Genomic DNA, 14,739 nt, shown 5'->3' with positions numbered 1-14,739 from the left:
TCATGTTTTGGTTTGAGAAACAAACTGCTCCTCAAAATGCAATAGCAAAGTCTACCAGAGTTAACTTGTCATCAAGTGACTACCAGGACCAGGGTTCTCCCTAAATATTTCTGATTAGATTTCTGGGATACTTAGAGGAAGGATAAGTGGATGGGTGTGAGTTCAATATTGTTGGCTTGGGATGAAAGTACTTAAAGCTTGTCATGTGGCAATTTCCCCACCAGCTGCCAGTTTGGCTTTCTCTGGTTGCCTGCTATCCATACCGTCTCCTGCAATGGGCAGTTCTCTGTGCTGCAAGGGACTGAAAACAGCTTGTGATTGTTTACTTGCTTGCAAGTAGTTATTTACATCAACAGAGAACAACCTCACTTGGTGGTTGTTGTTCAGTTCCTAAAGGGAAGGGGCTAATAAGAAGGCATAAATAATTACCAACTAGTAGAGCTGTCTACTCTTTCCTATCTTAAAATAACTGAGGAGCTGCTTTTCAGTATTTTGTAGTCCTATTTGAGTCTTTCTGTGGTTCCTGAGGATGTCAAGCCATTGTCTGAGCTATTACTTCAGCAAATACTGTCTTCTTTTTCTACCATATAGTTGCTAAGAAGAGAAGTATTTCCTCTCAAAACACCTGGCTTGCTTTTCCTTCAATTTTTTACATTTCTGAAGACAATAACTCACCCTCAGCACCTATTTGCAGACTTTTCCTTGCTCTCTCTTTGAACAGGAAAAATAAAAAAAGAAAAAGGTTTTACTTATCAGAGGAAAGAGGATTATCTGAGAATTTCTCATTTGGTTTTGGATTCTCACTTAACACAGTTCACACCAACAGAAGATGGAAGTGCTATGTTTTCCCAAGAGAAGTCTTGCTAATGTACACTAAATTGCAGTGTTTCTTGATCTCTCCTAAATTCCTTAAGCCTCGTGCATACAACAAAATACAACTGCTTTTTCATCAATAGTTTTAAACTATCATTCTTAAATCTGTTTCATGCGTTAACAAATTTAAATAAGCAGCACTGGTGCATTGGACAGTTGATCAAGTAGGGTTAAAGATTACAAATGATTGATTCTCTGTGTCCCAATTTTCCCAAACAGTGCTTCATTTTGGAGAGTAGATAGTGCAACTGTAAACATGTTTCTGTTGTTAGGGACAAATTCTGTTTAATAGACTAATTGGCTATAAGCATGCTCTACTGAAGCCTACAAACACTTGGAACTAGTAGGTTAGCTACAACAGTGAGAGCAAAATGATGTCAAGTACTTTATCGAGGGTGAACTCTTTCAAGGTCGTGCTATAACAGTCTCATTTTCCATGGAAGACAAGCCTAATGAAAGCTCTCAAAGGAGAAGTATTAATCATTCCTCCTTTTAAGTTTTGCATCAAATAATGCCATTTCTAGCAAAGACTATCTGTGCATGTGTTTTTTGTGTTTATCTACTGCAGATAAGCGTACTTGAAGTGTTGATATACGAGATGCTTGTGGGAACGTTATCTCTTGAACAACAAAAAAGGGATGGGTGAGGAGGGGACAAACTTATAAACTGGTAGACAGAGATATACTCCTTGGCAACCAAATACAAAATAGTAGCTTTGTGGCCTTTTGGTCTTGCCAAACTTAATTGACTCTGCAAACTTGTGTTTAGAGAGGAAAACATTTTTAGAAAAATGCAAGCACTATAGTAGAAGAAAATCAACAAAAATAATTATAGAAAAGCTACTGAAACCTGAAGACTACATCTGTAGTATTTACATGCCTTGATCATGGGTCACTGATGTTTTTAACACAAGCAGACATGTTTTTCCTCCGCTGTGCTCCTTCATCAAAAATAAGCTGCTATGACCGACTTCACTATATGAAAGCCCTTCATCGCAGATTGCTTATATAAGTCTCTAGTTCAAATTATATCCAAAACATATTTTTTAAAAATTTCTTACATAATTTTTTTTTATCCTATCTACTGTTTGCTCCAGCAACATGCGAAGCCAAAATGTTCTGCTCTACTAACACACTAGGACAGAAGAAATCCAGTTGCTTCAGCTGGAGTTAAATTACAAGAAAGAGAGATGCTTGGATTGAGGCTAAATCCGTGTGCAACTGCACCCATTGGAGCTTCAGCTTTTTTCTTGATGATAGACTACAGAGCTGTCCAACAGAGATCAATACCTTTAAGACAGCCTGTTGTTAGGGAGAATAAATGAGTTTCATCAACAGAAAGTTCTCTGAGGGGCTCCACAGGCATGGGCTGCTTTTTATTTTAAGTGGTTATTTTGTGGCAGGAAAATTAAGGACAGCATTTCCATTATTTCATGCGATAAAAGTGCAAAATATTCTCATTCCTGAGTGCATGAAGCACTTCACTGTCTTCTAAATGGGAATATACTGTCTTATGCTGAATGTGCGTCTATAAAACATTCCTGCTAGTCTGAATAAAACCTCATTCCTGGTGCTTGCATGTTTTTATTGTCCAAAGGAGTTTCTGACTAATTCATAAAGAGGAGATTGTCCATGTGCCTTTGTAGGCAAGGTTTGATGTCCTTCAGTTCTCTCATAGATCTATTTCCAGGCTCCTGAGGCTTGATGTTTTGTCGAAATGTCTTGTGCTTATACATATGTGACCATACATAAATTAAAGTTGGTTGGAAATTTTGGTAAAGGAACAATTTTTCTATTGAAAATACCAATATATTAAAATTAGAAAGTAGTCTGGGAACGTGTTCATTTCAACAGAACTGGAGAAGGAGACCAAACAGGTTTTAATGGAAGATTGCTTAGCTTTGGACTCTACTAACAGGCAGCCTGCCTGGCAGGCAGTTTGGGCATATCTGACTTTCTGTTTTGCCTCAGAATAAAATATTTTCAGGGATCTGAGGTGCTCAACCAAAGGAAAATTCCACCTATAACATGGGCATACTGAGGATATCTGTTTTCAGCTTTTTCTTCAGCGCTTTCTAGGTTGCACCCAGAAATGCCTGATAGCCCAATTGCACATAACATGAAGTTGTCTAGCTGGCTCCAATCAGAAGTAACGAGTTAATATTTCTACAAGACCTAGAAAATGTAAAAAGTAATTTACAAATACACACTACTATTCAATATTTTTCGTGCGACCTTTCACCTGCATATGTGTATATTATCACAAACTAGTTTGAATCAACAGCAAATACCAATGCTGTTCAAATCACAGCATGAGCCACACATCATACAAAAAGATCTCCCACTTCAAACCAACTTTCTGAATCAACTGCCCAAAGATTTGTTATTTTTAAAACAACCACAGCTCTTATTAGTAATAAGTACTTCACATTTTAAAAGCATTTAACAGCCTAACATATTTGTTGCTCTTTAAAGAGCACTAAGATTTGGATTTTGCCTTTTCTCCAAGTTTAGCTGGCAGTAGTCCAGAACTGACAAATTACATTCATGCATCCATTCCAATCGCCGGAAGCTCTGATCTTACAGAAACCTTTTCTCAGCGCCCTGCCATTCCTAGGATTTAAGCCCCCGTGCCCGTATATTCCACTAACGTCTCTCCTGCTGCGCTTGTCTTTTTTGCTTTTCTCTCCATATGTCTTGTTACCAGAATGTCTGGATGTCCTCTCCTTTCCTGGACACAGGAATCAAGCCTACATTTTGATTCTGTATCACTAAGACCTTCTAGAAGGGACCTAATCAGTTCTTTAAACATTGACAGAAACAGTTCATCATCATGACTTCACCATCAGTGTTTATGATTCTGATACATTTATCATCGACCTTGACTGTGAGACAAAAATATCAGTAGGTTTAGGCATGTGATCTATGACTCTTCTCCACAGGGACAGGAAATTACTACCACCACTTACAAAATAACACCAACTTTTGTAATGCTCACATTAGTTATTGTTTCTTAGGTTCAGTATCAAAAAAGGGAAAGAATAAATGCATATAACGATGCTGTGCAAATACATTCACTAAGAAGTTAATGCCAGCTTGGTTATTATGAAGACATCTGAAACATTTTTCTTCTTGAATTTCTTACCACAAATTAATGAGCAATTGTAATGTTAACATCAAGGAACATCTTTTCATTTTGCTGGTTTCTGTAAGAACAGAGGGTTTTTCCACAAAAGCATAACCAAATTCCATCAATAGCAGCATATCAACACCACACTACAGTATTTGTTTTCACTATAGAAACAAACGGTTTCACTATAGAAACAACATTAGCCTGTGGGGACATTAATGCATATTCATTGCCCAGTCTATTACAAAGCTGAGCTTCTAGAATAAGATGGATTGAATTTCTTTCATAAATGATGGAAAAAGTCATCAATAATTTCAAAAAAATGAAAATAAAACTTACGTAGCCTGTGGCTCTGGGCCCTGTGGTTAGGTTATTCTTTGCCTAAAGTGAAGTATGCTCAGATGAAAGTTCTTCCTTAGGAACTTTCGTAACATCTTTCTCCTGAAAAGACTCTTTGGTGCCAAACAATCTAATTGAGCTCGAAGTGAATTGTTTTCATCTCTGGGGTTATTAATTTATCTCTCCTCTATCCAAATGCTTATTTTAACAAAATGTGAAGAAACTTAATATCTCTGACATGTCTCATCCTCTGTCAATATTAGCTGAAACTTGCCAATTGGCTGAAAAGTTGTTGGTAAGGCGCTTTCAGACAGACGCACTCAGACAGTGTGGTTGCATAAACCTCATTTCCTTAGGAAAAGAGGCTAAAAATTAATAACTGTCCCCATGTATTTTTAGAACAGCCCAATCTTGGGAGTTCACCAAATCCTAAAGATAATTCTGTTTAATATTAGTGCACCTCCATTAGCAACTTAAGCTGTTCCATCATATTATCCAGTTGAACATGCAAGCCTCAGCAGTAAAAAGGACATTCCACTTTAATAAAACTAATAGTTCTTGAATTTCTTCCCTTTAATACTGCTCATCTTTTGGTACCCAAAGTTTATCATCATAGACAATACATCAACTTAGTAGCTTGTATATAGATGAAAAGTAACTACTGCAGTTCTAAATTGTAAAACTCATCAGTTTAATTTCTGTATAAAATGTCCAAATAAGTAATTGTTATGCTGGCAAGGAACACCCTGAATCCAACAAAAACAATTTTAAAAAGCCCTAACTTACCCTTATGAAAGCACATCATGTCCAGACCTAAGCTGTGACATCAAGGTCAAAACCAGAATCTCGAAAGCAGTCATATGCTTATAATTACTCTGAACTTTACTTGCTGCTCATGTTGGTCATATTACAATCACATCATTGGAAAAAGCAAAATATCTGCTTGCATTCTAGAGATAATTGTGGGAAGGAATAGAAATGGGAATTTGACGATCCCTTTGAGATAAACAGTTATAAATAATGGGCTATAGGCTCCATTTACAGACAAAACCAGAAGCAGGAGAACACTATGCTAGCTTACTTGCTATATATATTAGTTTCACTGAGAGCTGCTAGAGTCAAAGAACCAAAAGATATGCAGGCAAGTGCCCCACAGTCATTAAAAGCAACCACTAGAACCTTATATTTTTGCCTTTTAATGTTCTTTGCATCAGCAGCAGCTGTATGCCAAACAAAAATGGAATATCAGCCAGAATGGTTACTCTTAATTTCTTCAATTGCATTAACAGAACACGACTACAGCATTTCTTACATGAAGTTGAGGGAAGTGAAAAAAAATGAGAAAGCAAAGTTTGCAGTGGAACAATAAGAGAAAATTGCAATTTTTAATTTGTCCCAATAATCTGAACTCTTCTTTTTGTATTACTCATGGTGACATAGACTTCTGTACGTAGAATCTTTTCTAAAGGAAAAAACCCTTAGCTGGCCAGCCCCCATTTTCCAAACATGTTCTTCATCTTCTGTACTTTCCTCCCAAAGTTATAAGTTAGTGATATTAATGATATTGTTCATATTTTTGTAAGGATCATGCACTTTTAAATTACTCAACAGTAATTCCTTAGATGAGTTGTTTTCAACAAGTTGCCAGGAACGTGTATGTGTGTGTGCCTCCCTATGAAGAAGCTGTGGGAGTCAGTATGAAGGAGGAGGTGGGTAATTAGGGCATGTTCTCATACGCAACTGAGCCATCACCACAGTTCTCTGGTGGCAAAAGGGAGAGCTCTCGCTCATCCCGTTCCAGTCTTGGCCAACTGGCTACTACTGGTTCCGGCTTTTGACACCTTACTCCTTAAGGTATCAAAAGCTACTCACTTTCTTGCTGGGCTAGATTTCTGCCATTACAATGAGTTGACTTAGCTTAGGAGGGCTATAGCAAATGCCAGAAGTAGCACACATTATGCAGGAGAAACGTGTGGCCAGGAGAGAAAACGGGAAGGTGAGAGAGGGAACCTTCCCCTTTTGGTACTGGTAATCCATTATGACAGCTCTTGTGAAACCACACTCTAAGGAGGACATTCTCCTTATCTTTCCCATGCAGTCCACAGAGAGACAGACAGCATCCCCTAGGAAGGATTCAGAGCAATAGCTCTTATTCTCTCTGAGTCACCATTTGGAGGAGTTGTTTCCCCATAAATTATAAGGGAGCCTGGAGAGCAGACTTTGTTGCTAGGCAAACTCTGCATTTGTGAAATGTTTTGCAGTCAAACCAGGTGGTCTGCAGTACTTGCCAGATTATTTGCAGTGTTACTTTGCAATTATTCCATACAATTTTATATGAAAATTAACAGGTGATTATGATCCACTAGGAGCACTAAGAGAACAACACTGGACAGTACTTCAAGATGCTGAATGTGTATTACCAACCTGACAGAAGACCATCCACTTTTCCCTGCTGGGCTAAATTGAACTGGCTCAGTGATCCAAGGATACCCAAGGACAACTAAAGTTGGCAGGAGCAAGCTGAATGGATAAGGCGGATAAGGGGAGCAGAGCTGGAGGTGGTCTGTTAGCAACGGGCTGTTAGATCAGCTCACCCCATCCCACAGGAAGTTATGGACTGTAAAGATTGGTCTAACTTTTAAATGAGAACAAGGCCCAACACTTATTCAACAAATGGCCAAACCAGCACAAAGTAACCTGGAACAGCTGCAAGTTCTCAAACTTTCGCAGTGTTACACGACAAGAAAGTGGCAGGTCTGAGAACACAATCTAAGAGGCCCTCTCATGGGCCTCCCTCTTGCCTTAGACTTGCCTCCCTTTTCAACCAGCCTGTGGTTTCTCTAATGACTGCCAGCAAGCCTTCCAGCTGTGCTAACTCCAGCGGTGATGCTGACATCCGTTCACTAAGAACTGGACTGAGACCAACAGCTCCTTTTGTATCTCCCCACAGTCATTACTACTTCTTTACTATTGACTTGGACGAGATTCAAACCAGTTGCCTATGGGTGAAAGGTTCCTTCTCCTGTCATGAATTCCACGCTCCCTCTTTCCCCTAGCTTCCAGCTGTCATCTCCTACCCCTTCTTCCTCCCAGTGGTGCTCTCTGAGCTTCTTGACCATTTTCAGCTGTCCTGCAGTTCCAGCTCCTTGTGCCTATCCATCCTTCTAGTCTCCAAAAGCTGCTAGTCCTTGTTTCTTTGTCCTTCCTGCTTAAGTCTACTTCTCTTTGTTCTTGAGCTAGCCTGCTCTTGTATCACTTTTTCTCCAGTTTCAGCATCACTGGCACCAGTCTCAGTTTCTACGACACTACAGTCTAGCCTTCTGTCTCTTGGTCCCACGTTCTCCTCTGTCCCTGTTTCACCAAACTCAGTGTAGCCATTTTTTCTGCTTCATCACTTCTTAGTCCAAGTGCTGCCCACCCAGGTTCCCTATAAGTTTCAGGCCTTTAACTAAAAAATTCAGCTACGCAGCCAACATCAGCTGAAAAGACAAAAATTAGAAGTTGCTGGGTGTTCCACAGAAATGGAAAAGACAGGACAAGGTGGTTGGACTGCAGTGAGTAAAAAAACAACAGGGCGTATCTGAGGGGAAAAAGTACTATGGATCCACCTTGCTTGCTGAGATATATGGCCAGTTAGCCTCAATGCAAATTTGTGCAAACTCAGTTGTTTTCTCGCTGGGACCTGAGCCGATGGAGCTGTGCAGTACAGGGCTCCACTGTAATGCAGACACAGCCTTAGGCTGACAGAAGGTGGCCTCTATCACGGACACTCAGAACGAATTAATGTACAACAGCAAGCAGTTACCTGGTCTCCCTGAACACAAGTGAAACCATACTGTTCTCCTCTTACCAGTCACTACTTACATGTGTGAGTCCACATGGGGGCACATATAGCGATCCTTTTCTTTCAATAGGCTTGAGTTGCACCTTCCTACTTCTGGGTTGTGCCTCTACAAATGTGGCAGAAAAGCTGGACCACCTCCACCCTTTGCCTATGACCAAGGCGGCCCGCAAAGACTTGGCAGTGCAGCATTCTCCACCACAACTACGTTCTAGCATTTTGAGCACACACCTTGGATTCAGATTTTGATTTATGATCATTGCTATCTGGCATCTAAATGGGGGTCAATAATCTTATTATCAGGAAAACTATCTGGCTTTACACCTCCCCACTCTGTTCACATGTATGCGAACATGATATTTTATCCAAATGAATACACTATTCTAGACTATAATTGAGCCATCCTACTTGTAATTAAATCTATATATGTTTCAGAAATGTAAACTCATCAAATGAGTAAGGCTCCACTTACAATTAAATGATTTAAATGTGTGGATTTGCCAAGTAACTTCATTACCATACATAACTCATCACCATACGTAACTCATCACCAATACATATTGTACTTTTCATTCAAAGGATAAAATATGTGGATTATACCGTAATACTTAACATGCAGATATGAATTAAGCAAGTGCATGTCTGAGTTTAGAAATCAAATTCAAACCAGGCACGCACTTCTTTATCTGATCTGAGGACCATGTGGCAAACAGCTGGACTCTAACATATATTGATATCAAGTATCTTGAGGCCACAAGAAGCAGTTGGTTAGGATCAATGTATGGCTATTGCATGTCACAGCTGTTTCTCAAGCCATCACCTCATTCTAGCTTGTCCTCTAACCCGTTCTTGGGAGTTAAGTATTTCACAGTACTTCCAGTGAAGCTGAAAATTACCTAAGTGAGAAGGTTTTTCAGGACTGGGAAGGAGAATTCTCAAGCAAACCCACTCACCTCTTCAAGCATTTTGTTTTGAAACCACAATTTTAGCCTGGAATAAATTCACTAAAATAACACAAATTCCAGATTTAATTGGGCAAAAATAATTCACGTTTCTAAGATATATTATGAAGTTCCTTAAGAAGTTAAGAAGCCTGAGTTTACTCCCTTAAAAGAAACTTGAAGTATCAGGCACGCAACAAATGCCACACGAGATGAGATTATTTTGGTAATTCCAGAATGCAAGAGAAGGTCATCTTCTGGAGCACTTGCTGTTCCCTCTACTTGTCTGTTAGGTACTGGCTAACTGGCAGTTACTGGCTCCAGATCAGAACAGAATCCGGTCCCTCTTGGATAGAAACTTCCCACAAGTTTGTACATGAGTTATGTGGTCTTTGTGGCATACGAAGGACAAAAGGACAATGAAGGGATGCTGCACATCCAGCTCCTCCAGGCTACACAAATATCAGCTACATACTTGGAAGACTGGATTTGTTATGAAAATAGTCATCATCAGATGAACTCTACATAAATTACCCCAAAACCACAGATAGAGCATGGGAAACTTTTTTAAAAAAAATCAATTATAGATTGTTCTCATTTTAAAATTAATTGTATTTTAGATTAGCACTTTATCAATTTAACAACATTTAATGATATTTAATGTTCTATAGCATGTTCTTTACAAAACATAAACTTGTTATATAAATGAACACACCATGTAGTTATTGGGATAATTATTAGGCCATATATACTTAAGACAAATGCTGTCTAAAAGCTATGTTTAAAAAGTTTCCTTTCAAGAAATTTCAAAGAAAAAACTTTTAGAAGAGGTCAATTTACATATTCTCTCATTTACATTAGGAATCCTAGTACTGTTAAAAATAAGAGTTTTCTGTTAATAATACCAATATTTTCTCCAATTTTCTAGTGGGGGGTGTGTAGATATTTTTTTTATTATTATTTTAATACCCATTGCAGAATATAAGTACATATTAAAGGCCAGCCTTCAGATAAAAGCAACACAGATGATGAAACAAATGCATTTTAGCAAGATTAATAAATCCTAACCTCAAATAGGCTTAAATCATGACTATTCACATATTTAAATCTACACAAATTACAACTGTTTAAGCCTTAGGAATTATTATATACTATAAGCATAGTCTTTGAAAGAGGCCCTATCCTTTCACTTGACAAAATTTCATTAATCAAAAAATCCTTTTAAAAACCCCATATATGATTTTGAGAGGTGAAAGGATGCAAGTATTAGTAAGACCGTCTATTTTATGCCAAATAAGAGCATTACGATTTGTTCTTATAATTACCATATATTTCTCTGGGCAGTCCCTGACTGCAGTAACTGATAATGGTTTTTCCAAAATTCAGTCAAGCCATAGAAAAGTTCAGCTGAGACAAAGAGAGTAATTTCAACACTCTGCGTTTCTTTAGGACATATGCTAATTTTACAATAAAAGCAAGGACTTTTGGCTCAGTTTGCATTCACTATAGCCAGTAAAACTTCCTCTTGCCTCAGTGAGAGCACAATTGGACCCTTTCTACAGCTGACAAATTATCATTCTGTTAAAAGCATTCAAAATAGCAACTGAAGTCTTGCTGAACTTGACAGATACTATAAGCAGCTAAAAGAAAAGAGTAACAGCTGTATTAATATATTAACCACTGTTTTAGAAGAGTAAATGGAAGTCTTAATTTCCTCCTTGCATGTACTATATGCACTGTATAATGAAAACCTTCTTGCTAAATTTGTACTCATTATGTGTTCACAACTGTAAATTAATTCAAATTAGTAACGTCATGATTAAATGTTATTCCAACAAATTAATTGTTCTGGCACTTCAGCATGAGCAAAATGGACTTATAAAAATGTGACTTGTCTGATAAAAGCTAACACTTCCGCATCTCATGCTAAAAACAACAGTGTCTGAAGCTAGAACAATGTGAAGCAGCTAAGGCAGCAATAAAAAAAACCATAAGCGCATAGGAATTCCCCTCAGAAATATCAAATATACAGGGTACATCTTTGAAGACAAATATAAAGTGAAGAATAAAAAGCCGTCCTCTGGAAATGTTAATGGATACAGCAGCTGATCCTTTGAGAAACCAGCTTTTCCATTGCTTTCAATGGGATTATCCATGCAACAGGTTTTCAGCCTGAGAGCTCAAGTACTATAATTTATGGCTGATTGAGTGGACAGTTTCAGATTTTTCTTACACCAAAGATCATGTGAAAACATAGGTACTTACACAGTAAAATGATAGATAAAACACTTCCATCCACTGGGCCTCTCCAGGAAGTTGTAGACATCTCCCTGCGTGCTAGTTTTAGTTAAATAACGGCTATGGAAACACTTTGTTGTACAGGCCTTGTGGATGTCACTTTCTGTCAAGGCTGCAGCCTTTGTGCCTTCCTCAGAGTTGCGGGGAATCCCGGATCCATTGTTCACTGGGGTATCGGGATCCAGCGCCACTGAAGAATACTGCATACTGCTTAAATTCCCCCTGACTTCCAGCAACGCTGCAGATTTCCTATTTCCATTCAGACTGCTAAGCTGGGAAGTGGTGCCTTGAACCTGTCCACAGAGGTTATGCATCGGGTGCCCAACAGTTTCTCCACTACTGCAGGACATTCTGTAACAATGCACAGGTATTAGTAAACCTGATCAATATTTAAAGTTATAAAGAAGGTATTGTATATCTTCCCTGCCCATGGTGTTCTCCAGCAGCTGATAGGATGACTTTCTGGTGCTATCACGGAGCTTCTCTGTGACAGGAGTGTGAGCTGTCAGCCTGTCACCTGCTGTCACTCACAGCCTCTGAAATTAAATCAGAAAAACATATTAGCCAACAACACATGCTAGACACCAGAAGTAACAGAAGGCTGGGAAAGGAAAAAGGCTATGACTTCTGGAGAAATAAAGAAAATTAAGATTCAAAGTTACATTTATTAAGAAGGAAGCTTAAAACTATTTGCATAGTGCGACACTAGTACAGCAGCAGTTATCTTGAGAGCTGATCCTATAATATTATTTTAAGCTGAGCAGTTCTTGAAGTTTCCGGATTAGAGATGGAACTGTGAAAATCTCCTGCAATTTATAAACTTGCTGTTGCCTGAAACACACTAGGTTGAGGTTTTGAACTTCCACACCTACACCTCAAGAGATCTTATCTAGAGTGCCAATGTTCCAGAAATATTTTAAGACTTGAATAAATTTTTTTAGTCAGCTCATGGGATCTGATCTTGCAGTCCATGGTACTCAGGAACAATTTTTCTCAAGTGTAAAATGGAGGATGCCATTAATGATAACTGTCACTGGGAGGTTAATATTGTTAAAAGGGAAAAGATCAAAGACTTCAGGACTGATTCTTGACTTTTTCTAAAGCATTTAATGTTTGCTGCTAACTTTTCTACTCTCAAGCAAGTACCTAGAGAAAACAGAATTGAAAATAAGGCTCTTATAGATCAATATATATTTCATGGTACAGACCTAAATCGCTGCTAATACACAGATACTTAGCAGCAATAATAATAATTTTGTAAGACTGAGTGCAGCTGGCTTTCTGAAGTGTCATTTTTTGTACTGCCTCATTTCTTACACACTACCATGAAAAGCTTCCTTATTTAAAATAATCAGGTAAAATGAAAATACGAGAATACTAAAAGTATCATAAGAGGTGGCTTCAACTTCAAAGCACTGCTGATGTTAATGTTAAAATTATGTCTGTAATGTCATATTGTAATGCACTGTAACATATCACAATATAAATCCCACATGCCTAGGAGTTGCAGCTGACTGCTCCTCTGTCAGAAGAGACTCACACCCACATTTTGAGTTACTTTAGCCTCAGCAGAATAGAGTCATTTAGAGAGACAGCCTTCACCCCTTCTTTTTAAACGGAGCTTATTTTTTGTTGCTGCTTAGAGATCCTCATGTGTAGTAAACGAACTTCCATTGCAGTACATCTGAACAGAGCCCTCTAAGTTACTCCACAAAATATTTACATGGAGTAGTGGACTTGTTGCAATGTCCTCGTTTCTTAACGCTGGTCATGGTAAGGTGGGCTGATGCATTTCTACATTAGTCTTAGACAGGACCGCTGCCTCATCAGTTCTCTTAACAATGAAAAGCTGGAGGGACCAAACATTAAAGTTAAAACACAAAGCCCTTCATCCCAGTCAATCTACAACAAGAAGATAAGAAACACCTACAAGAAGTACAATCCCTCCATATCTTTCACGTCAGGGTGCTGAGGCTACCTAGACAAGTGCTTGTAGCAAAGGCTGGCTACCTAGCAGTTGCCAACAAAGCTACCTAAACCACATTTGCTAGCCTGTTTAATCAAAACAGGTGATCCCCCCAGTAAGACATAAAGCACAGAAAAACCTGAAACCAGCTGGCAAACAGTACCTTCTTTCTCTCGTCGTGTGCCCTTCTACTCCTGTCTTTGCTGCTGCTCCTCCAGCTCTGCACAGCAGCCTCCCTGGATAGGTGCAGGGAGAGGAGCTGTATCCTGACTCTGCCCCCAGCTTATCAAGTCCCACCCTGTGTAAGGCAGGGTCCCTCCCTTCTATCTGCCTTATATGGCTGCCCTGGGGAAAGGCAGAGAAAGAACTGGGGAACAGTTTTGACAATTTCAGAGACAAGTTACTTCTGCTTCTTCCTGCTGTCAAAACCAGCAATCACAAGCAACAGCTTAATTTTGCTGACGATCGTCCTCCTTTCCCTCCCAGTCCTTTTCTTATCTGCATACGCTTAATTGCAATGGGTTAAGAGTGGCATTTCCTTACTTCACATCTTTTAAAAATCTGAATTAGGTGTTGCTTGTAGCTATCTGGCGGCTCTGCAGCAGGCTTTCATATTGGGTAAGTCTAAACAGGCATCTTCAGTTGTTTATTTTTTTCCATCTAAGTTTTGGCAAAACCAAAAGCAGCACTTCATTATGTTACATTAAGTAACGGAAAATCAGAGTTCTCTATTGTTGTTGCCTTTCTGAACTACAGCTCTATTTTTTTTTTTTTAAAACTAATTCGGGGAGGAAGAGAATCCCAAACATAACCATTCCAGCATCAAATTCCTCATTTTATTGTTGAACTTTCTAATCAGGAAGGAGAAAGTGAATACTACTATTTGTCTCTTTTTTCCCTTTCGTTACAGAAAATAGACTATTGTCCAAAAGGCCAGCATTCTGAACATGACTTGCTTCCCTCTCTTCCACAGTCACACAGCCAAGAATGAAACAGAGGTAACCATCTCATCTTTTGCTTTGGCAGTGGGGGAAATGTTGCCATTTACATGGCATTACACGGCATCACACATGAAGACCATTACATGGTCTTCAACTTTTATCATAATTGTTCATGGAGCTGAGGCCTCTCATTCCTTGGAAAGATTATCCCAGAAAGTTACTTTCTTAGTTTCCCAGTAATATTTCCATGACATTAAAAAAAAAAATAAATGTTCTTCCTTTCTTTTTCTTATAGTCTGATCAGTCTTACCTTTTTACTTCTCTAAAAATCAAACCCTCCAGAACATTATCCTTGGATGCTGTGTGCCTCTCAGTTGACACTGTGCACAGAACTGAATACAGTATTCCAGA

At 38.8% G+C, this 14,739-nt stretch overlaps 1 protein-coding gene across 5 annotated transcripts in view; it reads right to left on the bottom strand.

The window, feature by feature from the left end:
• Window positions 1-13,661, bottom strand: part of LOC141744238 (potassium voltage-gated channel subfamily KQT member 1-like) — a 514,016-nt gene extending 500,355 nt beyond the window's left edge. For 4 of the 5 annotated variants that reach the window (XM_074589763.1, XM_074589745.1, XM_074589740.1 and 1 more), the window contains exons 1-2: window positions 13,551-13,661; window positions 11,389-11,957 (exon numbers count right to left, since the gene is read on the bottom strand). In XM_074589763.1, coding sequence (XP_074445864.1) covers window positions 11,389-11,771 — 383 coding nt within the window. In that variant the 5' untranslated portion in view covers window positions 11,772-11,957; window positions 13,551-13,661. The remainder of the gene's footprint in view (window positions 1-11,388; window positions 11,958-13,550) is intronic. The other variant, XM_074589772.1, reaches the window with a different exon arrangement.
• Between the last annotated feature and the right edge of the window lie 1,078 nt (window positions 13,662-14,739).

The sequence above is a fragment of the Larus michahellis genome, chromosome 1 (genome assembly GCF_964199755.1).
Source record: "Larus michahellis chromosome 1, bLarMic1.1, whole genome shotgun sequence".
Lineage (NCBI taxonomy): Eukaryota > Metazoa > Chordata > Aves > Charadriiformes > Laridae > Larus > Larus michahellis.
The sequence above is the reverse complement of the archived record's forward strand: the minus strand, read 5'-3'. Positions and strand labels throughout refer to the sequence as shown.